Source organism: Typha angustifolia, chromosome 6 (assembly GCF_048772165.1).
Source record: "Typha angustifolia cultivar Huaian chromosome 6, ASM4877216v1, whole genome shotgun sequence".
Lineage (NCBI taxonomy): Eukaryota > Viridiplantae > Streptophyta > Magnoliopsida > Poales > Typhaceae > Typha > Typha angustifolia.
In genome coordinates this window covers 4770452-4796248 of record NC_133244.1, presented here as the reverse complement: position 1 = coordinate 4796248, position 25797 = coordinate 4770452, and the positions used below count along the sequence as shown (strand labels likewise).

Sequence of the window (25797 nt, the reverse complement as noted above, 5' to 3'; positions counted from 1 at the left end):
TCTGAGAATAAAGTTCAATGTTTTGAATGTTCTGGTTTTGGACACATCGCACAAGAATGCCCTAATCGTCTTAAGAGGAAGGGCAAAGCTATGAAAGTTAATTGGGATGACTCAAATGAATCTAATGATGATTCTGAAAAGGACGAAGAAAACTTTGTAGCTTTTACCTCTTCTCTACTTAATACTGACTCTATTGTTGATACTGATAGTACAGATGATCAGGATATGTTACCTGCTGAGGAAGATGAATCTGAAATCCGAAAGGCATATAATGACTTATACCTAGAGTCGTTTAAACTCAAGAAAAGTAATCTTAGACTACTTCAACGACTCAAGGTAATTGAACGAGAAAGAATTCAATTTGAGGAGAAGTACAAATTTTTGCAAAAACCTAGAATTGCTTTCATTTATGGGATGAAAACAAAGGTAATATGGGTCAAGAAAAGTGATTTGAAATGTTATGTTGTGCATACTGTCTTGAAAGCCTGTTACGATCCTTCCTCGGCTATAGGCTCTGATACCAGATTGATACGAACCCTCTTTTGGTGCTATGGCTCTGATTCAAGATTAATACGATCTTGCACGGAACTTTGAGATCAGATCCCGAAATATCCCGCCGTTGGATCGCTGTGAAATTTTGATATGTTGTAGGCCCGGAAAAGAGCTTTCCAACGGATCTAGTTTCAGGCGAATCGGAGATGGGGATCTCGAAATATCGTTCGTTTAGTGGACGAACGTCAGGATACTCTGTTTTGGATTCCGTGGATGAAGGCACGAAATCCTAGGTAATGGTGGATTGTGGAGGGCCGGTGTTGATGGGGTGGCACCGGTGTAAAAGTGATGGTGGAAGGGTTATGGATGATGGAAAGGTTAGGGATAGCGATGGATAAATTGGAAGAAGGGGGAGAAGAGGGCCACTCCTAAGGGACTAGGGTGATTGGCCTGTCGAGGGAGATTAGAAGCGGCGTTGCCGGGGAGATTGAGGGAACGGGAGCGAAGAAGATGAAGGAGGCAAGGCAAACTCAATTCTCAATATTCAATCCTAATTTTGGTTGCCCTACACATACTTTTATAGGCTAACCAACAACTCAATCTTATCCTAAAACACAATCTTATCCTAAAACTCAATCTTATCCTAAAACACAATCTTATCCTAAAACTCAATCTTATCCTAAAACTCAATCTTATCCTAAAACTCAATCCAAACTCGAGACGACGTCGGTGAAGTCCGAATCGTATCAATCCACCACGCTTCCGCAACCTTGTCCTCAAGGTTTGAAATTTGGGAAGCGATCCATGATGTCTGTCTCTAGCTCCCATGTAGACTCGTCAGTAGGTTTGCCCAGCCACTCAATCAGCACTTCAGTCTCTAATCTGGATCCTTGGCGTCTTCTCCTACGACTTAGGACTCGAACCGGCTCATTGGAGCCATCTTCCTCCATTGGTTCGGGTAAGGTCGAACCCACTACATGGTTAGGCCCGATCTGGGCCTTCAATGCCGAGACATGGAAGACGGGATGTATCCTGGTTCCTTCAGGTAGGTCCAATCGGTAAGCTACTGGACCGATTCGTTGTAGCACTCGGTACGGACCATAGTACTTGTATCCCAACTTTTGGTTCAAAATTGGCCTCAATGTGGATTGTCGATACGGTTGAGCTCGAACGAACACCAATTGATCCACCTCAAATTCTCGCTCACGTCTGCCTTTGTCATGCGTTTGCTTCATGCGGTTTTGTGCTGTGGCTAGGTGAGTCTTGAGCCGTCTCAATGTTTCATCTCGATCAGCAAGCTCCAAGTCAAGCTCAGTCCTATCCGTCGCCGCGAGTCTATCGTAGGCACGCAAGACAGGGGGAGTGCGCCCATAAACCGCCTCAAATGGGGTCATGCCAATGCTTGAGTGATGAGCGGTATTGTATGACCACTTAACCCAGGGAAGAAATTTGACCCAATCCTTTGGTCGATCCGCCACAAAGCATCGCAAGTATTGCTCTAGTCCACGATTCACCACCTCGGTTTGGCCATCCGTCTCGGGGTGATATGCTGAACTAAGATTGATTTGAGTCCCTTGCAATCTGAAGAACTCGGACCAAAACTCACTTATGAAGATGCGATCCCGGTCTGACACGATAGTCCTAGGCATCCCATGCAAGCGTGCCACTTCCCGAACAAAAATTTCAGCAACCCTTTTTGCTGAAAACGGGTGAGACAATGTTATGAAATGTGCGTACTTGCTCAGTCTATCCACCACAACAAACACCACCGATTGTCCTCGAACTTCCGGCAGCCCCTCGATGAAGTCCATGGAGATATCCTCCCAAATACGCTCTGGTATCGGTAGTGGTTGCAGTAGCCCGCTAGGCTTGAGTGCCTCCGATTTGGCTCGTTGGCAGATTTGACATTCACGCACATACTTCTTCACGTCCGTCTTCATCCCAGTCCAAGTACAGTTTTGGGCCAGCCGCTTGTAAGTACGTAATACCCCTTCATGTCCTGCTATAGGAGTATCATGGAAGTGTGCCATCAATAGCCTCCGTAGCTCTTCGTTTCGGGGTACCTTGATTCGCCCGTGCTCTAGTACTAACCCATTGCGCTCCTCGTGCTCGGGGTTGCTTGAGGGGTTCTCTCTCAACTCCTCCATGAGTCGGACCAGATCACTATCCTCTGCACTGGCTCTTCGTAGATCTGAAAAGAAAGGAAAAGTGGGTGTCGAGAAAGAAGCGAGCTCCCTTTCTTTTGGAAGTTCAAGCAGCGGTTTACTTCCATCCAACAACACTCTATGATCATCTCTCCAAAAAGTCAATGTGAGGCTTGTAAAATCAAAGGTCACGGGCCCCAAGCTCCGAAGCCATTGGGTCCCTAAAACAATATCGGCACCTTGCAAGGCCAACGGATAAAGATCCAATGTGAAAGTTTGGCCTTGCACCTTCAATTCTGCACCTCCACAAATAGAATCTGCTCGCAAAGTGGTGCCATCTCCAATAGTCACATCGAACCCCTCCGTGGGTTCCGACTCGAGCCCAATCTTCCTAGGGAGCCTCTTGTCAATGAAGTTGTGGGTGGACCCAGTGTCAATCAAGATTCTTACTGTGGTCTTCTTGACTACTCCGTTCACCCGCAATGTCTTTGGTGCCGCCGTCCCCGAATAGGCGTGGAGGGAGATTTTGGCCATCGTGTCCTCCGCGTGATGTTGCTCCTCAACTTCTTCTCCTCGATGTCCAGCCACATCTGCACTTTCAGCTGCCATGGGTGGAAGATCGTGGCCTTCTCCTTTGAGTGGTAGCTTGGCAGGGAGCTGCAACGTCATCGCTGGTGATGAAGCTGTCGTGGTCGACTGTCGATTGACCGAGGAGAATGGTAGAAGATCGCTGGAGGCCATATGCGATTTCTTCTTAGTTGCCGACTCACTATGGTTGCAAAGGGAGCTAGTGAAAGGCGGCCCAAGTGTCGAAATTCGCGATTTCGGATCATCTCCTTCACCACTGATGAGGATTCCTGATGAGGGATATCCAGCGACCAGGTGTGGGGTAGCCAGCACTTCGCGGTTTGTCGACGAGGTCTCCGGTGCATGGGAAGATGTGGAGGTTCCGAGGGCTGCTACAATGGTTGAGGATCTCATTGTAGCCGGTGGCAGTTCGTTGCGGCTGACCATGGGTCGAGGTGTAGAATCTCGATCTTGCCGGATAGCCGAACTCTCCCCTATTTTTGTGATGAGCGGGAAGGCCGTGGAGGATGTTGGGTATGTTGTGGAGGGTTCCCAATGCTGTCTTGTGATTGCCTTGCTTGTTGAAAAAGGTTTCGTCCATGCCCGTATTTCCTGCATCATCTCCATCATTATTTGCTTGTTGATGGCAATCTGTTTGGAAATAGACCCCAACATGGATAGAACGCTAGGTTCTTCCGTATTCCTATTAGATCGAGTGATCGTCATTGGAAGCGCTTGTCCGAGGAACGGTGGCTCTGATACCAGCTTGTTACGATCCTTCCTCGGCTATAGGCTCTGATACCAGATTGATACGAACCCTCTTTTGGTGCTATGGCTCTGATTCAAGATTAATACGATCTTGCACGGAACTTTGAGATCAGATCCCGAAATATCCCGCCGTTGGATCGCTGTGAAATTTTGATATGTTGTAGGCCCGGAAAAGAGCTTTCCAACGGATCTAGTTTCAGGCGAATCGGAGATGGGGATCTCGAAATATCGTTCGTTTAGTGGACGAACGTCAGGATACTCTGTTTTGGATTCCGTGGATGAAGGCACGAAATCCTAGGTAATGGTGGATTGTGGAGGGCCGGTGTTGATGGGGTGGCACCGGTGTAAAAGTGATGGTGGAAGGGTTATGGATGATGGAAAGGTTAGGGATAGCGATGGATAAATTGGAAGAAGGGGGAGAAGAGGGCCACTCCTAAGGGACTAGGGTGATTGGCCTGTCGAGGGAGATTAGAAGCGGCGTTGCCGGGGAGATTGAGGGAACGAGAGCGAAGAAGATGAAGGAGGCAAGGCAAACTCAATTCTCAATATTCAATAATAATTTTGGTTGCCCTACACATACTTTTATAGGCTAACCAACAACTCAATCTTATCCTAAAACACAATCTTATCCTAAAACTCAATCTTATCCTAAAACACAATCTTATCCTAAAACTCAATCTTATCCTAAAACTCAATCTTATCCTAAAACTCAATCCAAACTCGAGACGACGTCGGTGAAGTCCGAATCGTATCAAAGCCTTAAATTCTGATTTATGGTATTTAGATAGTGGCTGTTCAAGACATATGTCGGGTGATAAGTCTTTATTTTCTAATCTCAAAAAACATGAAGGGGGAGTTATGACATTCGGAGATGGTAATTCATCCAAGATAATAGGTAAAGGAAAGGTAAGTACTCCAGGGATTCCTAGTCTCGAAAATATTTTTTATGTTAAGGGCTTGAAAGCAAATCTATTAAGCATCAGTCAATTTTGTGATGAAGATTATGAGGTAAAATTCTCCAAAAATGATTGTACTATTCTAGATCATGATGATAATGTTATATGCAATGGATCTAGAACATCTGATAATTGCTATGTTGTTCGAACTACACAAAAATTAAAATATAATAGTGCTTCTTTCGACATTGTAGATCTTTGGCATCAACATCTTGAACATGTGAATCACAAGGAATTATTTAATCTGTCCAAACAAGAAGTGGTAAGAGGAATACCTAAGATGAAAGAAATATCGAAAGGAGTGTGCGATTCATGTCAAATTGGAAAACAAATTAGGATCTCACACAATAAGGTAAATGCAGCTACCACTGACCGTGTGCTTACAATTAGTCCACATGGACTTAATGGGTCCAACAAAATCGGAAAGTCTTAGAGGTAAACACTATATATTCTTAATGGTCGATGATTACTCCAGATTTACCTGGGTTGCCTTTTTACGTGAGAAGTCTGAAACCTTTGAAATTTTTAAAACATTATGCTTGAAATTACAGAATGAAAATTCTACTACCCTAGTTAGGATTCGTTCTAATCACGGATTGTTTTGTGAGTCAGTCTTTTACTTTGAATTTTTTTTAGGTTTCAGATTTGTCGAGAGTTTTATTTTGTTTATAAAAAAGAAATTGATGCACTTCTAGATTCAAAAATATATTCTTGACATATAAGTATGATTTTTTACTTGATTATGAGTTATTATAGTCAATTTTGTCATCTTGAAGTATATTGTATCAATTTTGATTTTGTCACTCCCTCGACTTCTATAATAATAAAACCAAATTTAATGCACTCATAACGTATGTGTATTCTTGAGTGAGCATGATATCATGGATTATTTTTTTAAATAGCTCACTATTAACTTTGATTTGCACAGTTTGATCATATGCTTAGTCATCAAAAATTTGTTCATAAAAGATCAATGAAAAGAGCTACAATGAGTTAGTGTTAAAGCCGTCTTGTTTAGAGTCCAGTTTGACTCAGTGTATTATTTGCAAATTAAAAAAAAATGACATATGTGAATTTCTTCTTTCACATTGTTTGATTTGTACTACAAGAAAAGTGTTACCTACTCATGTGGGAAAGCTATCATTGCACCTATATGTTTTAGTAAAAAAAAATTACAGGAAAAATTCCTGTCATGTTATGAAGAATAAGTCGAAAAGTGCAAAATTTTCTATACTAAGTCGGGTTGACTACTGTGTTGCATCATTGGTTAAATAGGAAAGTTTGTTTAAGAAGATAGGTTCATGTTATATATGCTCAACTTGCATATACTTATTGTTATGATTAATCAAGATTAATTTAATTTTGAGTGATGCATTAGAATTGATTATAATATGCTCTTGATGATTTGATTGATCTTGTATAACTTATTTCATTTGATTATCATATTCTATGTCTTGAATCTATTTTGAATTTTTTAGAAGTGCATCTCCAAAAAGATTTATTGTGTTTTTTTACTGATTTAAAAAAAAATGGCGTTCGAACTCAAGATTTTTGAGTTCGAACTTAGCGCGTTCGAACGCTCAGACTAGTGCGTTCGAACGCACTCGGGGGTTCTTTAAATATTGCGTCCGAACCCAAGGGTTTTCATCTTCCATTTTCCAAACCCTAAAAAACCCTTCATTTTCCCCCTCTCAAATCTTCAAGATCTTGCTCTTTTTCATCAAAATTTTCATTTCAAATCTTTTTTGAGGGAGATTCTCCTCCGGATCTAGCGTCTTTCGGCCGAATCTTTGAGTTTTTCTTCACTTTTGCAAGGTATGATCATCCATCATTTTCCTATTTTTTATTCAATAAAGTTGCTTGATCTTGATTGATTTTGTGCGTTTTCACATTTTGATCACGTTAATGTTAAAACCTTGATGTTTCTTGTGAGATTGAACGTGATATCTTAGCGTTTTCAAGTGAAAGATGGATTTCATTTAGGGCCTTCATGGTTTCTAAACTTTTTTGGAATTCTTGCTACTTTTTTGTTTGCTTTGGGCATGTATTGAATCTTACAACTTGTTTCTTTCTCAAAAATGCCTAAATAAGCGGCAGTGACTAAGAAACCAAGGCCGCCTTCGTCACCGTCTTCAGCTCCAAAATTTTCTTCATCAACGGCTGCAGGGCGCTACAAACATAATTTTGGCACCCGTCCTGTTATCTATGAAAGACCCGTGGTCGTTTCCGATTTTTCTTCTTTGGGGATAGAATAGATATTTACTGAGCGAGGATGGTTATCGGTGTGTCGGATGAGCGGGACTGCTTATGTGGAAGTTGTTCGGGAATTTTTTAGTAATGCCACGGTTTTAGATCGCTGTATACGTTCTACTGTTCGTGGTGTATCTGTATACTTGGACTCAGATGTTATTCACGCTAAACTTAGTCTTCCTGATGGTGAGTTCCAGTATCCAACGTCTGCTCCACTTCCTGATGTCAATGAGTATGCTGGTACTGTACTAATCAAAGGGGAACGTTGGAAGGGAAACATGATGCCGCATGCGAAGCTGACATCAGTGGCTCGCATACTTCACCTATTTTGTCTGTACAATGTCAACCCTAAGACTCGACATTCCAGTATTAGTCTGGATCTTGCATTCCTTCTTCATGCGATGTTATCTGGAGTCTTTATTGATTTGGCTGCCGTGATCTATGATTCGATTCTCACAGCTGCATAGAAAGAAGCACCTCGTGAGGGGTTACCGTTTGGCATCTTTATTACAAATTTGTGCACTCAGAGTGGGGTGCATGTGGATGTTTCGGAACCTTCCCTTACTTCGCAAAAACCATTGGATCAGATTACTCTTAAGCGGAGTCAAGCTCACGACCAGTCGTCTCCTCTCAAGCCGTCTTCTTCCGTCGCTGGTCGTTCATCGCACCTCGACAGTTCTAATGATAGCTCTGATGATGACTCATCTCACACTGAGGGGGAGTTACCACAGTACTTTGACCGTTTCGATCAGCTTAGTACTCAAGTGTAGGATCTCCATTCGGTAGTGAATGATTTACGAGCTGAGCAAGCTCATCAAGGGACTATACTTGACTCTGTGTTGACGATTCTTCATCGTCAGTTTCCTCCGAGTTCCTATTCTTTGGCATTTGTGTCAAAAAGGGGGAAAATGTTTAGGTGTCTAGGTGTCTAGGTATGTAGGGGGAGTATGGGCATAGGGGGAGTTTATTAGAGTCGGAGTTTATGAGAGTCTTTAGAGTCTTTATAACTTTGTTTATAACTTTGCTTGAAGTAACTATGAACTTTGTCTGTGAATTTTGTCTACTTAAGTACTTTTGAATTTATGCTCCATTGATAACTTGTGTTTGGATTGTTTATTCATTTCAAGTTATTTTCACTTGATCTTGGATTGGTATATGTTTATTTGCAGGGCTTGATGTGCAAAATATTCTAGACCTGTTGATTGCTCAGTTTGAAGTCTTTGTAATATCTTGTAACCTAGGTGTTTTGTCACAAATTGCCAAAATGGGAGATTGTTAGGTTTTTATTTGTTGGCAATTGTGTACAAAATATTCTAAGTGTATTTTTTACATGTATATGAGCTTTACACAAGTCTAGAATATCTTTGGTTTGAAAAATTGCAAGATTATTGGAAAAAAGCCGCTAAGTTCACACCGCATTCACAAACGCGTTCGAACGCGAAATCTGCGTTCACACAGACAGAGAGCCGCGTTCACAAACGCGTTCGAACATGGGTACTGCGTTCACACAGACAGAAAGCCGTGTTCACAAACGCATTCGAACGCAGGTACTGCGTTCACACAGATAGAGAGTCGTGTTCACAAACGCATTCGAACGCGGGTACTGCGTTCACACAGATAGAGAGCCGCGTTCATAAATGCGTTCGAACGCGGGTACTGCGTTCGCAAACGCGTTCGAACGCAACCTAAAGAATTCAAGCTGTCGCGTTCAAACGCACTCGAGCTCGTTCGAACGCACCTGAGATTAAGTCATGCCGTTCGAATGCACCCGTGCTGCGTTCAAACGCACCTATGAAGTTTGCAATTTATTGGATTTTCATGAGTACAGGTAAGACTTGGATTTGGCTCTATCTTGGAGATCATATATAAGGATTGTGATGCCCTATCTCTAGGATGGTTGAAGAAGCATTATTGAAGGAGACTTCTTGAGGTTACATCGGTTCTTCAACGAACAAGGGTCTACTCATCTACAAGAATTTAATCTTTCATCTTAAGGGCTATCTAGACGAAAGATCAATCTCGAGGGCTACTGAGATTGGACTTCAATCACAAGAAGCAGTGAATCGTGGGTTCTAGCGATCAAGATTGAGAGGAACAAAGTCGTTTGGATCGACGGATTGTTTTGTGAGTCAGTCTTGTAACTGCTACTATCATAGTGATTGATTTTGATCCGAGTTTGGATCCGTGGTTTTTTCCCGTTTTGGGTTTCTCCACGTTAAAATCTTGGCATTCATCTCTACTTTCATTTTAAATATTTCTTCCGACTTTTACTTAAGCAAACGAACAATATCATTGCCTAAAGGTTAGATACATACGTGTGTCTAAGGGTTTTTTTACTATGTAAGTTTCTTGGATGATTATAGTCGTTACACTTGGATTTATCTCATTAAGCATAAATCGGATATTGAGCAAATCTTTCATATTTTCCAAAATCATGTTGAGCGCCTCTTGAATTCCAAAATTTGCACTGTTCAATCCGATTAGGGAGGGGAGTACCACCGTCTCCATAAGTATTTCTAGCGTTGTGGTATTTCTCACCGTGTGTCATGCCCCCATACCTCATAGCAAAACGATATAGCCGAAAGGAAGCACCGACACATTGTTGAAACCGGCCTTGCTTTATTAGCGCATTCCTCCCTTCCTCTTAGATTTTGGGATGAAGCCTTTTTTACCACATGCTACTTAATTAATCGTATGCCAGGCCGTACCATCAATAATTCTACCCCTATTACACGTCTTCTCAACATTACGCCAGATTATACCTTTCTTCGCACTTTCGGTTGTGAATGTTGGCCTAGCCTTCGGAAATATAATTCTCATAAGTTGCAATTTCGTTCCAAACTGTGTGTCTTCTTGGGGTATAGTTCCATGCATAAGGGATATAAGTGACAAAAGCACTAGCCGGGTGTATATCTTGCGAGATGTTGTCTTTGATGAATCCCTTTTCCCTTTTTCTACTCCTTCTCGGTCGACCATCCCTTCTTCTGATGATGTTTGTTTTCCTTAGTCTAAACCGACAACTATGAATGATCATATGCGAAATTATGACTTATCGCTCTTATTGTCTAACACGTCTGATGCAGCTGCAGTAGCACCGCGTCCCATGCCTCCGATAGATGATCAATGCGTCTGCATGATCGACGTCCCGGGTGCATGCAACCCTGGGCCTGCTACCTCGACTCTTGGCCCAGGAAATCCTCCGCAGCAGCAGCCGCTCAGTGCGGCGACCTCAGCACCCGCTCCTGGGTCGGATTCGGCCCAAGTTCCTACTGTGCCCGAGCCTGATGCACATTCGTTGGGTCACACAGCAGGCGACGCCAATATCGAGCTTGCACCAGATGCTGCTCCCGCTAATGCTCCACCCGTGCATCAGAAGATTACTCGCCTCCGTGCTAACAAGATCTTCTGCAAGAAATTCACAGATGGCACTATTCGGTACACTCCAAATCACCGTGCTTTCTTTGCTGAGCCTACATCTCATCGGCTTGCTCTTTCAGATCCAGCTTGGCACTCCGCTATGGAGGATGAGTTTGCTGCTCTTCAGAAGAATTGTACCTGGACACTTGTACCACGTCCACCGGGCATTAATGTTGTTGGTAGTAAGTGGGTATTCAAGCTTAAACAACGTCCGGATGGTTCCATTGATAAACATAAGGCGCGTCTAGTTGCTCGAGGGTTTACACAACAGTATGGTGTCGATTATCAGGATACTTTCAGCCCTGTTGTTAAGCCAGCCACTGTTCGTTTGATCCTTGCTTTGGCTGTCTCCAAGGGATGGCATCTTCGCCAAATTGATGTGAGTAATGCCTTTCTTCATGGTTTTCTGGATGAGGATGTTTATATGCAGCAGCCACCAGGTTTTGAAGATTCTCAGCATCCATCCTATGTGTGCAAACTATAGAAAGCGCTTTATGGTCTGAAACAGTCGCCTTGCGCTTGGTTTTCTCGTCTCAATGACCGTTTGCATCAGCTTGGGTTTCAATCCTCCAAGGCAGATACTTCCCTTTTTTTGTTTCGCCATAGGGGCATCACCATCTATATGCTTGTATACGTAGACGACATTGTTATTGCTGGTTCTTCCCAGAAGGTTGTTGATCATTTGCTGTGCACCCTGTCTTCCTCTTTTCCGATCAAAGATCTTGGTCGGTTGCACTATTTTCTGGGGATTGAAGTCGCCTACAATTCAGGGGGAATCACCTTGATGCAGCACAAGTATGCCTCCGACCTTCTTCACCGAGCTCACATGGAGAACTGTAAGAGCGTCTCAACCCCCATGTCTGTTACGGACAAACTTGCGCACGACTGTGGTACAACTCTTGGTGATGATGATGTTTTTAATTATCGAAGCATAGTTGGGGGATTGCAATATCTTACATTAACAAGGCCAGACATTTCTTTTGCTGTAAATAAGGTCTGTCAATATCTTTCCAAACCCACTGATGTGCATTGGGAGGCAGTCAAGCGTATCTTAAGATATATCAAGGGCACAACTGCTACGGGACTCAGCATTCGGCGTTCCAGCTCCACCCTCCTGAGTGTGTTCACAGACGCAGATTGGGCTGGTTGTGTAGATGACCGCAAGTCTATGGGAGGCTTTGTAGTATTCTTAGGCCCTAACTTGATCTCATGGAGTTCTCGCAAACAACCCACAGTGTCTCGGTCTAGCACTGAAGCTGAATATAAGGCCTTGGCGAATGGCACAGCTGAAGCAACGTGGGTACAATCTTTGCTAAAAGAATTGGGCATATGCCAGCCGTGACCTCCAGTCTTATGGTGCGATAACCTTGGAGCTACCTATCTAACAGCCAATCCGGTTTTTCATGCATGAACAAAGCATATAGAGGTGGATTTCCACTTCGTTAGGGAGAAGGTTGCATTGGGTGCACTTGATGTCCACTTTGTATCATCTAATGACCAGGTAGCAGATGGTTTCACCAAACCGGCTACGCGCTACATGCTTGATCGTCTACGACGCAATTGAACCTTGTTACGGTTAAGATTGAGGGGGAATGTAAATGTAGTAGATAGCAATCTATTAGGCATGGGAATTATAAATATAGTAGATAGCGATCTATGCATAGCATAATTGTCGGGATTGGTTCTATATATAGATAAAAGATCTGATTGTATAGAATTCTGATTGTATAGGATCATGAAAATATTTTCTGCATTATCTATATAAAGAGTATTGCACCCGTAGGGTATTTCAGCGGCTAATAGCTTCTCTGACTCTTTGTTAATTCTTCATAATTGGCAATAAAAACTGGGAAGGAGTTCCTTACACGGAACGTCAGGGTGCGAAGTAGAAGCTATATGAGTAAAGCAGAGAGTCCTACTCTCTATCTCTCTCTCTCTCTAAATATAGATTATATATCCTTCACCTAAAACAGAGAGACTAAAATTGATCACCATGGAGCAAAAATCAAAGGTATCGATCTTAGTAGTTCCATTCCCAGCCCAAGGCCACCTCAACCAACTCCTCCATTTCTCCCTCCTCCTCTCCTCCCATGGCCTCCCCGTCCATTACGCCGCTACTCCCACCCATGTGCTCCAAGCCAAGTCTCGCGTCCAAGGTTGGAATCCTTCCTCTCTCCACTCCATCCACTTCGTCTCACGTCCAAGGTTGGAATCCTTCCTCTCTCCACTCCATCCATTTCCACTCCCTCCCTATCCCTCCATTCCCCAATCCAGCACCAGACCACAACTCCACCATCAAATTTCCATCACATCTCCTTCCCGCGTATGAAGCATTCGTCAACATCAGAGGTCCACTTTCCTCTCTTTTACAAACTCTTTCCTCTACTTCGACTCGACTCGTAATAGTCCATGACCCACTTTCTTCGTTTGCTGGCAAAGAAGCTGAGTCATTTCCAAATGCCGAGTCGTACACTTACCAGTGCATCGCCTCCTTGTACCGACTCACTTTTCCGCAAGTAAGCGAGTCCACTGCGAATCTTCTACGAGCCCATGACTTGGTTCTCCCTACCCAAGATGGCTGCATCACTGAGGAGGTCTTGGACTTTGTGAATCGCCAATTACCTTTCAAGAATAAAACAGAGTCCGGTATCATTATAAACAGCTGCAAGAATCTGGAAGGCGAATTCCTCGAATTGCGACGCCAAGAGCTGGATTATATAGGCAAGAAGATATTCGCGATCGGCCCGATAAATCCAGTCATGATACAAGGAGGTGGTCATAGACACGAGTGCTTGGACTGGCTCGACAAGCAACCGGATGGGTCCGTTCTCTATCTCTCCTTCGGAAGCACAATGACCCTCTCGGAGGACCAGGTCGAGCAGTTGGCGATCGGAATATTTCAAAGCCGACAGCGATTTATCTGGGTTTTGAGAAGCGCGGATAGAGGCAATATATTTGCGGAGGAGGCAAAGGAGGCGGGTTATAAGTTGCCTGCTGGCTTCGATAAGGAAGTGGAAGGGAGAGGAATAGTTATTCGAGATTGGGCTCTACAGTTGGATATCTTAGCTCACAAATCCACTGGCTTATTCATGAGTCACTGTGGGTGGAATTCTTGCTTGGAGAGTCTTAGCATGGGAGTGCCAATTGCTGCATGGCCAATGCATTCAGACCAGCCTGTGAATTCATTGCTTGTGACCAAGTATTTGAAGGTTGGTGTCATGGTTAGAGAGTGGGATAGAAGAGAGGAAATAGTTGCGGCAAAGGATATAGAGGAAGCCATTAATAAGGTCTTGGTTTATGAGGAAGGGAAGGAGATTAAGCAAAGAGCTAAGGATTTAGGTGAAGCTGTGAGGGGAGAAGTAATGGATGGTGGGTCTTCTCGTGCTGAGTTGGATTTATTTATTGATCATATTACAAGGTGATAAGAATTGTACGGATGATTGCGATAGTATTAGGGGGTGAAAACGGATCGGATACGACTCGGATAGTGCTCAACCCATATCCGGATTCATATGTTTTATCCGGATACGGATTCGGATACGGATATTTGACGGATAGCAAAAATTAAAACCATATACTAAGAAAACGGATACGGATAGTTTTCGGATACGGATCGGATAGTTTTCGGATACGGATCGGATAGTGTTCGGATAAATTTTCAGATCTTCAACAGATACGTATCAAATTTTAAACAAATTAATATGAACTTACTACGAATATCAATCAAGTCTAAAACCATTCAAATACAATTTGAACAAAACTTAAAGTATTTGAGAACTGATTCATTGGCAAAAAGATAGTAACGATGCAAAAAAGAAAAAACAAAAGAAATAATAGACTTTACACAAACATAATGTGCATAAACTAATAATCTAAACCTTGATAAAAAAATTACAACAACAACAATAATGAGATTCTAACTTTGTCAACCATAAAAGCAAATAAAATATTTTTACACAAGTTCATATTATCAACCATAAAAGCAAATATAACATCGTTGCACAAGTTCACATTGTGAACCATAAAATCAAATATAATATTTTGGTACAACTTCACATTGTCAACCATAAAAGTAAATAAATTATCCTAACACAAGTTCACATTATCAACCACAAAAGCAAGTAAAATATCCATCAAAATAAAGTTTAGAGTTGACACAAGTTTACATGAACTTTAACAAATAAAATTAACCAAGTTTAAAAAGTATCAACATCCCAAAGTTAGAGGAATAAAACATCAAAACATCCAACCATTCAAACAATCCTCCTCTTCAAGTGCATCTGCAAAATAAATGAAACTAAATTAACCAACTTAAAAGTAATATAAAGAAACTAGATTAATCAACTTAAAATATAAAGTGAAAAATACTTACAATATAATTACTCCCCCTTTAAATCAACATCTTCAGATTGTTCAACATCCTGAATAATTGATGCTATTTGTCCTAATAAAAAAAAAGTATATGAACATTAGTAAACAATACTATTTTATAAAATACTATCGAATATTATAATCATTACCTTTTCTTGTAGATCTTATCCAATTTTGAGTGCATACTAAGGCTTCCACTGATTCGGGATCCAACTTGCTATGATAAGCATCAACTACTCGGCCATCTGTACTAAATGCAGATTCAGATGCAACTGTGGCGACTAGAATTGCTAATACATCACGGGCAACTCGTGATAATATATGATACTTTCCACTACCTTCTGTCTTCCACCAAGATAATAAATCAAATTTACTATCATTACGTTGCCATAAAAGTGAGGCATCCTCAATATATTGATCCAAATCTGTCTTAATAGATTGTTGTTGACATTCCTCACTTAAAAATTGCTCTAAATCTTCATCAACATCAAGATCAACTCTACTACTCTGCAACACTTGGCTATTATTTATATTCACATCCGAATCAAACAAAGAAGAAAATTTGGATTCATATTCATTATACAAATTCCTTATGACTTCACGAACTTCCTCAAGTTCCTTAACACCACCAAGAGAATAAATTTTAGGAAAGTAATACACCATAAGTTTCATCTTATACCGAGGATCTAAAAATGAAGCCACTGTTAGTATAAGATTGCATTGCTTCCAATATTTATTAAATTTGTCTTGCATTGATGTTGCCATAAAAAGAACAAGTTCATCAAAACTTTTGCACCATATTTAATTTACAACTGAATAACACAAAATTCTTTCAAAAATAAGTTAGCTATCGGATACGAAGTTCCTAAAAGCAATTCAGTAATCGTATGGAATGTTTTCAAATATTTGCATAACAGTGCTGCTTTCTCCCATTGCTCATTTGTTGGACATGCAGCAAATTTAATTGGATCAGCACAATAAAGTCTCTTAAATGCATTGCTATAATATATAGCATCTTTAAGCATCAAATATGTAGAATTCCATCTTGTAGATACATCAATTGAAAGAGACTTATTGGTATCTAAATTGCATTCTCTTACTCTTTTGAGAAACTCCTCCCATTGCAAAGGTGAATTTTTGAGAATTATAATAATATAACGAATATTCTCCACTGCATCTTTTATTTTCTTCAAACCATCTTGCACAACTAAATTAATAATATGTGTGGCAAATCTAACATGAAAAAATATGTTATCACAAACAAGAGCTTGTTGTCCATTCAGCCGAGTAACCACATCTCTAACACAAACATCATTAGCTCGATTATTATCTAAAATTAATAAAAAGAGCTTCATGTCAATATTCCAATCAATCATATTTTTTAGAAATGCTTGATAGAGATTCAACCCTGTATGTCTTCTTTTTAAATACATAAAATTTATGATTCTTTTCTGAATACTCCATTATCATCAATGAAATGTATTGTAACACACAAATATCCTTTATTTTGTCTAAAAGTCTAGAGATCCATGGTAGCACTCGTACGGTATGAAAGTGAAGTAAATATATCATACAAAATCTTCTTTTGCTCAACATATAGTTCCAAGATCTCTTTTTTTATAGTAATCCGTGACTTTGTTGGAAAAGCAGGCTGTAGAGATTTTATAAAGTCAATAAAATACTCATGCTCTACAATAGAGAAAGGATATCCATGCATTACTATTACCATGATAAGTTTTCTTTGACTTGTTTTTCATTATATTTGTATGACTCTAACATTCCATCTTCTCTAACTTTTATGAGATTAAGTACCATTTGCCCTCTATCTCTATTATGCTTGTTCTTATAATGGTTCCTTAAGTGTGATGTTCCCATAGAACTTTCCTCACTAAATTGCTTTCGACAATATTTACATATTGCATTGTACTTGTAAATTATTTTTCCATCAATTACTTCTGTCTCTTCAATTTTCTTAAAATTATTCCAGACATCCGATGTCAACTTCTTCTTATTTGTTTTATCATCATTAAAAACACTACTTGAGGTGTCACCTTGAACTGATGCACTTGTAGATGCCATTAACTCCTAAACATGGATATTAAAACTAATTATAGTTAAAACATTAAAGATCAAAGCATAAAAGAGAGAATACATTAAATACAAATATGCAAACAGAGGCAATTTAGTCAAGGAGTCATGAAAACGTGACTTCTATCTGTAATAAGGTGACAACAAGGAACAATATAAAATAGATAAGGACTTCCAAAATAAACTAACAAAACAGAGGCAATTTATTTATTTCCAAAATAAACTAACAACACCTCTTCTCCAAATCTTTGATAAACTAACACCTCCCTCTTGATCTAAGGTTCTTATATATATAATGAGTCTTACTGAGCTAAGCTTGATTATTTTTGGCAGATGATTGTGCATCTAGTTAGGCTATTTGGGCTCCCATGTCAGAGCCCAAGAAGATAAGCTACTTGGGCATAAGAATAGCTCATCAGGTTAAAAATAAAGAATACCAAACTCAATATGAATTATCACATGAAAGACCTACAAAGTACAAACAATAGCTTTTTTACTATCCTCAAATATAGAATTTTGGATGAAGATTCTTTTTCTTCACATTACAGAAAACTAATCGCATCTCCTATGATGATAAATCTACTAATAAAGGTCTAATACTCACAGTTCAAAAAATTCTAAACAAATTACTTCAAATAGATAGTCTCTTGTAAGAGCAATCCAAAACTATACACTCGAAACAAATGCTGAGATGTCTCATTATCATTTCTTCTATGAAAAGTTCACAAAGTAAACAACCCTTAATAAACTTTCATATTTTTCCCCCTACACATTGCAAGGCCCTCTCATTATCCAATCCAGAATCTAGAAGCCCAACATGCAATTAGAAAACAACTATGAAGTCTCTCTCTTCTGAAATAATAAAACATGGAAAAGGTGCAAGAATGCACATAAAATCCATGAACATTCAAACCACAAAGAGCCTAAATGTTAGGCAGGTGTATGTGCGGATATTTGGGAGTCAAGGTAGTCCAAACATACAAAAGTGAAAGAAAATAGATAAAAGACGCATTCTATAACTTTATTATAATTAGTTAATGTAAAAAATGGCTATGAATGCATTAATATACCTGACCAATGGAGTGGAGGAAGGGCCGGTGGAGGTGGAGGGAGGGTCAGTGACAGTGGAGGAGGAGGACTCGTGGAGGGAGGGTCGGTGACAGTGGAGGAGGAGGACCCGTGGAGGGAGGCCGGTGGAGGAGAGCTGAGGTCGACGAGGGAGGGCCGGTGTTGGTGGAGGAGAGCTGAGTTTGACGAAGGAGGGCCGGAGGAGGGAGGCGATGAAAACAGGTGAGGGCGATGTAGATTTTAGTCCTTAGATGGAGGCGGTGAGGGCGGTGGGCTGATTTTAGATGGAGGCAGCGGGATCGAGGACCCGTGGAGTGAGGCCGGTGGAGGAGAGCCGAGGTCGACGAGGGAGGGCCGGAGGAGGGAGGCGGTGAAAATGGGTGAGCCGGTGAGGCCATGAGGGCTAGCAGTGAGGGCGGCGCCGCGGGTAGCAGTGAGGGCGATGGAGATTTGGGGGAGATGGTGAGTAGATGAGAGATAGAGGTAGGGTTTAGTAACTTTAGTTGGGTATTTATTAAGCGGGTAAACGGATATCCGTTATTCGAATTCGTATCCGATAAAATCAACTAAACCCGTATGTATCCGGATCCGGATTTTTTTCTAAAAGGCTATCCGTATCCGGATATCTTTGGAAATAGCTTTCCGTATCCGTATCCGAATCCGAATCCGAATCGGATAGGATTTTCCTATCCGGATCGGATAGCGGGTCGGGTCGGACTTAATTCGACCCGTTTTCACCCCTAGATAGTATGCTTGTCCTCTCACTGGCTGGCTCGAAGATAGAGTAGGTAATCTAACGGATAAAGGATGCCTTGATGTAACGACAATTTATCCTCTTTTTCTTTGTTACCTTATCTTTACATTAATTTATAATGATCACGAGAAGAAAATCAATCTATTATACATCTTTCATATGCTGTCGCTTTTGCAAACTCTTATTTCACACACGTAGAGTAATATCTGGAGCTACACAATTTGTATTTTTTATGTGCCCTTAAGACTCGATATAATGTTCTTCTTGTTGCACTAACCTATATCTTCATTTTTATTGTCTATCAGACTATATTATTTAGTTAAAATGAATAATATAGCCTGGTGGCTGTTGCTAAAAAAGAAACCGATTGATTCGATTATTTATCTTCTTTTTCATTACCTCGTCTTCACATTTATAATAACAAAGAGATATTAAAGTTTTGTTAGAATGGTAGTGGATTAGACATCGCCCAGTTCATATCAGGAATAAGTATAGAAAAGTAAAACACGACGAAAAAGAATCCAGAGACAATCATACAAGAGACAGAAAAATTTAAACGGTTCATATCCATTGCAAGCTACGTCCACATAAATATTGCTGATATTTACTACTGTATAAATCGGAAGAAGAATCTATAAACTAACACCAATGAGAAACAAAACTGAGTGAAAATTCTAAATAATTTCTTCTGTAGAATTGAAGGTTGAGCCAACTAGTACCTACATGAGTTGAGCACTTACATCATCCCTTCATGGAGCTTAACTACCCTCTAAGTTATATAAGTTTGAACTGCAGCCGGCAACCTTGACTGTAGCCGATCTGCTTCCTAGTTGCCTCTGTAGTTCCAGTCAAAACTGGCTTCTCCTGCTCCAGTCAAGTCAACTCTCTTATCTCTCTCTCTCTCTCTCTCTCTCTCTCTCTCTCTCTCTCTCTATATATATATATATATATATATATCCTTAACCTAAAACAGAGGAGAGACCAAACATTGATCAGCATGGAGGTAAAACAGAAGGTGTCTATCTTGGTAGTTCCATTCCCAGCCCAAGGCCACCTCAACCAACTCCTCCACTTCTCCCTCCTTCTGTCCTCCCGTGGCATCCCTGTCCATTACGCCGCTAGTGCTACCCACGTCCTCCAAGCCAAGTGTCGCCTCCAAGGGTGGAACCCTTCCTCTCTCCATGCCATCCACTTCCACTCCCTCCCCATCCCTCCATTTCCCACTCCACCACCAGACTACAACTCCACCATCAAATTCCCATCCCATCTCCAGCCTGCGTTTGAAGCCTTCCTGCACATCAGAGCCCCTCTTTCCTCTCTGTTACAAACTCTATCCTCTGCTTCAACTCGACTCGTAATAGTCCATGACTCACTTTCTTCGTTCGCTGGCAAAGAAGCTGAGTCACTTCCAAATACCGAGTCGTACAATTACCAGTGCCTCTCCACCTTGTACGGACTCACTTTTCGACAAATAAGCGAATCCACTGCAAAGCTTTTACGAGCCCATGACTTGGTTGTCCCCGCCAAAGATGGCTGCATCACTGAGAAGTTCTTGGACTTCGCGGATCGCAACAGCCACGACAATAACGAAAGGGAGTCCGGCATGATTATTAACACATGCAAGAAGTTGGAAGGCGAATTCCTCGAATTGCGACGCCAAGAGCTGGATTATATAGGCAAGAAGTTATTCGCGATCGGCCCGATAAATCCAGTCGTGATACGAGGAGGTGGCCATAGACACGAGTGCTTGGACTGGCTCGACAAGCAACCGGATGGGTCCGTTCTCTATATCTCCTTCGGAAGCACGACGACCCCCTTGGAGGACCAGGTTGAGCAGTTGGCGATCGGAATAGTTCAAAGCCGACAACGATTTATCTGGGTCTTGAGAAGCGCGGATAGAGGCAATATATTCGCCGAGGAGGGAAAGGAGGCGGGTTATAAGTTGCCTCCTGGCTTCGATAAGGAAGTGGAAGAGAGAGGAATGGTTATTCGAGATTGGGCTCCACAGTTGGATATCTTAGCTCATACATCCACTGGCTTATTCATGAGTCACTGTGGGTGGAATTCTTGCATGGAAAGTCTTAGCATGGGAGTTCCAATTGCTGCATGGCCAATGCATTCAGACCAGCCTGTGAATGCATTGTTTGTGACCAAGCATCTGAAGGTTGGTGTTATGGTCAGAGAGTGGGACAGAAGAGAGGAAATAGTTGCGGCAAAGGATATAGAGGAAGCCATTAATAAGGTCTTGGTTTATGATGAAGGGAAGGAGATTAAGCAAAGAGCTAGAGATTTAGGTGAAGCTGTGAGAGGAGAAGTAATGGATGGTGGGTCTTCTCGTGCTGAGTTGGATTTATTTATTGATCATATTACAAGGTGATAATGCATTGTATCGATGGTTGGTATTAGTATGCATGTTTCAAGACTATTATGCAAAATAATGCCATAATCTCAATGATTGAGTCTTGTCGAGCCCAAAAAATTTCGAGTTGATATGATTGGTCTATATTAATATATGCAACTTTGAATTAATCTTTTGGGTTAATTGCAATTTGCTCGTAGAATTGCTTTACTTCTCTCTACGTTTTCTATCACTATACAATCTTCTACTAATTACTAATATAGAATCATTAAGTTTTATCCGAATTGACAGTGCTAGTTAAAAAATGGTTGGTGGGCTGTATTTTACCCTTTCTCATCTTTTATGGACTAAATTAACCTCTTTCATCACATGTTAATTAATAAATTAATTAATTAAAATCCATATATAATCAAATATATAAAAACATATCTTATTTTTCTTTGGATATATTATATCTTCTTGTAAACCATACCTTCAATAGTAAATGCAAGCTTCCAAACAGGACAAGTGATGAACGAAGAAAATAAATGTGATTTTCTCCAAATCCTATATTGAAATTATTTAAAAACGAAGGAGAGGGAGTGTTGACGGTTGGCATTAAAACAAAAACTTTTGTCTAACAAAAAAATAATACGACAGTAGAGTAATTTTAAGTACCTTGTTAACAGTGTCTTTCGTTTCACAGTATTAATAGATTAAGTGGTTAAGTATAAAAAACGAAGGACTAAGTAAAATTTTTCTTTTTTTCACCTTCTCTTCCTCTCCCTATCTCCTCTCACTTAACCGCAGCACTCCTCTCCAATTTTCGCTGAGAATTTATCAGATAATTGTCAATAAGTTTGCAATGTGATTTTAAGAGAAAAGAACAAAAAAGGATACAAAAAAAAGAAGACTTTTCGTGCGAAGCGAAAATAGACTACTGGTGTGGCTTGAGAAGAATCATTACTCTATATTTTATATGCCATTAAGGCTCAATATAATGTTCTGGGAGTTGTGCTATTGTTTTATGCTAAGTATTGGCTCATTCAAAGTCATTTATACATTTCTTTTTTTTGTGTATTAGATTTGTAGTCATACGGTTAAAATTAACAATACCATAGCTAATTGCAAAGCTAATTAGTGTTGCTTGAAATAAGAAAATTGGTCGACTCCACAATTTATATTCTTTTCTATTACCTTAACTTCACATTTATAATAATAATTTGATATTTTGAGTTGGCAATATTGTCACAATCGATGCACTTTCAACAAAAGAATGGGACATGTCACCGGTTGTGGCTATTTTGTAATTTGATATTTTTTTATAATTTTTATTTAATATTTTAATATTATTTTGACTAATAAATATTAAGATTATTAAAATATCCAACCATCCTCTCTCTCTCTCTCTTCCTCTCTACACTCCACCAGTTTTTTTTTTTAATTTCTCCAACCAACTTCTCCCTTTGTTGGGCATGACGAGATGGCAAGAATAATGAACAGATGAGAGAGAGAAAAAAATAAAATAAATATAAATAATTTATGTATTTTATAAATTATTTTATATATTATAATATCATATTTTTGTTAGCACCATCCAAATTAGCGTAGTGTGTTAAATAAAAATTATTGAAAATAAAAAAATGGTGGGTACAAAGTTCTTCAAATATATGATTTGTAAAATAGATTGAGATAGATACTAAGAATTGAAAGTTTGCTTTGTTCGGTAATCATCCACACCTATGCTATAGTCCATTGTTTGGTGTGTGCTTCTGTGTGTTTTTTTCACCAATTAATTTCTAACGATACAAATTTAACAACAGTCCAAATATATTTAACTCAAAAAGATAAATATATTCTACCTTAAACCCTTCCCAAAAATAGATCATATATAATGGAGTTAAGCAATACATGTATAAATAATATTACGGTGGAAAATCCACCTATATCAAACCTAAATCTATGGGAGAATTTTAATCTATGCCCTCTCGCATGTCACAGGGCTAATAGAATCCAATCATTGAGGTAGACAAAAGCTAGACTAATATATATTTTAAAGTTAATTAAGCATGGTATTATTTAGAACATAATTATTATATATTATCACGAAGAAGCTACAGCATGGTGCCCTAATCGCTTAAATAGTGTACAACTCTAATGGCATAATTAGTATCTTGTCATATGAGCAATAAACGATTCCAAAGCAGCATTAGAAAACCCACCATCCGATACTGCTGCTCTCACAGCTTCACCTAAAGTGTTAATCCGTTGCTTAATCTCCTTCCCTTCGTCATATACCATGATCTTTTTAATGGCCTCCACTATGTCCTTTGCCATAACTAATTCTTCTCTTCTATCCCACTCTCAAACCATAACACCAACCTTCAGATACTTGGTCACAAGCAATGCATTCGCAGGCTGGTCCGAATGCATTGGCCATGCAGCAATTGGCACTCCCATGCTAAGACTCTCCATGCAAGAATTCCAACCACAGTGACTCATGAATAAGCCAGTGGATTTGTGAGCTAAGATATCCAACTGTGGAGCCCAATCTCGAATAACTATTCCTCTCCCTTCCACTTCCTTCTCGAAACCAGGAGGCAACTTAGAGCTCGTCTCCTTTGCCTCCTCCGCGAATATATTGCCTCTATCCGCGCTTTTCAAGACCCAGATAAATCGTTGTCGGCTTTGGACTAGTCCGATCGCCACCTGTTCGACCTCGTTCTCAGAGAGCATCGTCGTGCTTCCGAAGGAGAGATAGAGAACGGAACCTTCCGGTTGCTTGTCGAGCCAATACAAGCACTCGTGTCTATGACCACCTTCGGGAATCGCGATAGGATTTACTGGGCCAATCGCGAATATCTTCTTGCCAACAAAATCCGGCTCATGGCGTAGCAATTCGAGGAATTCACCTTCCAACTTCATGCATGTGTTTATAATCGTGCTGGATTCAGATTTTTCTTTGTCGTAGTAGTTACGATTCACGAATTCCACGAACTCCTTAGTCCGGCAGCTATCTCGTGCAGGGAGAACCAAGTCATGGGCTCGTAAAAGCTCTGCAAAGGATTCGCTTACTTGCGGAAAACTGAGTTGGAAGAAGGCGCCGAGGCATTGGAAATTGTACGACTCAGCATTTGGTAATGAATCAGCTTCTTTGCCAGCGAACGAAGAAAGTGGGTCATGGACTATTACGAGTCGAGTTGAAGCAGAGGATAGAGTTTGTAACAGAGAGGAAAGAGGGGCTCTGATGTTTATGAATGCTTTAAAGGCAGGAAAGAGATGTGATGGGAATTTGATGGTGGAGTTTTGGTCCGGTGGTGGATTGGGAAATTGAGGGATAGGGAGGGAGTGGAAGTGGATGGAGTGGAGAGAGGAAGGGTTCCAACCTTGGAGGCGAGACTTAGCTTGGAGGACGTGGGTGGGAGTAGCTGCGTAGTGGACGGGGAAGCCACGGGAGGAGAGGAGGAGGGAGAAGTGGAGGAGTTGGTTGAGGTGGCCTTGGGCTGGGAATGGAACTACTAAGATTGATACCTTTGATTTTTGTTCCATGGTGATCAATTTTAGGTCTCTCTGTTTTAGGTGAAGGATATCTAATCTATATATATATATATATATATAGAGAGAGAGAGAGAGAGAGAGAGAGAGAGAGAGAGAGAGAGAGAGAGAGAGAGAGAGCAGAGCCAACTCGGGAGTGGATCGCCTGCAGTCCCGGTTGCAAAAACAATGCTGCTTTCGGGTATTTGCGGTCTTTTTATTGGGTTTTAGATGATTCCAAAACAAACTTACTAAGTTACTAACTTGTGGCTACCTAAGCTACATGAAGGGATGATGTATGTGCTTAACTCATGTAACTCAGATTCCACTCAAGTATGGTTTCTTCACATTTACACTCAGACGTGCCGTGTAAAATAAGTCCTCCTTCCACTTTTTACACGTCAATCATGGATTTCTTCACAGCCAGAAGGATTTAAATATGATTGCGTGCGCTAATGACGGGTTTCTTGTCGTAATTTATTCACAGTGTGCCCCTTATAAGTAATTAGTAATTACACCAAACACGTGCGCTAAAAACGACCAAAAGATTATAAATAGACTGATAGAGCTTGAAAAATATTTAAAATTTCTAATTTATTTAAAATTCTTAATTATAGTCTTCTTTATTTCGAATATTTTATAAATTACACCTTAAGTTTTTTAAATTTAAGAATACAAAGACAGACACGAGACACATAAATATTTTAGATAGTTCATATCCATTAAAGTCATAAAAACTAACACCATTAAAAACCAAAGAATTCCAAATAAATTAGGAATTTTAGTTTTTTTAGAAACCTTTAAGATTATTGTAATCTTTTAATCATTTTTACTGCACGCTTTTGGTTTAGTTACCTATGTGACACACGATCACATTTGGTTTATTTGTGTAAATATAGTAGATAGCAATCTATTAGGTATGAGTATTGTAAATATAGTAGATAGCGATCTATGCATAGCATAATTGTAGGGATTGGTTCTATATATAGATAAAAGGATCTGATTGTATAGAATTTTGATTGTATAGGATCATGAAGATATTTTCTGCAT

At 40.3% G+C, this 25797-nt stretch overlaps 3 protein-coding genes across 3 annotated transcripts; 2 read left to right on the top strand and 1 right to left on the bottom strand.

Annotated features, from left to right (window-relative positions):
- Positions 1 to 12684: 12684 nt before the first annotated feature.
- On the top strand, positions 12685 to 14016 carry LOC140761233 (cis-zeatin O-glucosyltransferase 1-like). The gene has a single exon (XM_073098488.1). The coding sequence runs from the start codon at positions 12685 to 12687 to the stop codon at positions 14014 to 14016; it is 1332 nt and encodes a 443-aa protein (XP_072954589.1).
- Positions 14017 to 19872: 5856 nt separating this feature from the next.
- On the top strand, positions 19873 to 21252 carry LOC140761232 (cis-zeatin O-glucosyltransferase 1-like). The gene has a single exon (XM_073098487.1). The coding sequence runs from the start codon at positions 19873 to 19875 to the stop codon at positions 21250 to 21252; it is 1380 nt and encodes a 459-aa protein (XP_072954588.1).
- Positions 21253 to 23577: 2325 nt separating this feature from the next.
- LOC140761231 (putative cis-zeatin O-glucosyltransferase) lies at positions 23578 to 24762 on the bottom strand. The gene has a single exon (XM_073098486.1). It carries the CDS (start codon positions 24760 to 24762, stop codon positions 23578 to 23580), a length of 1185 nt encoding a protein of 394 aa, XP_072954587.1.
- Between the last annotated feature and the right edge of the window lie 1035 nt (positions 24763 to 25797).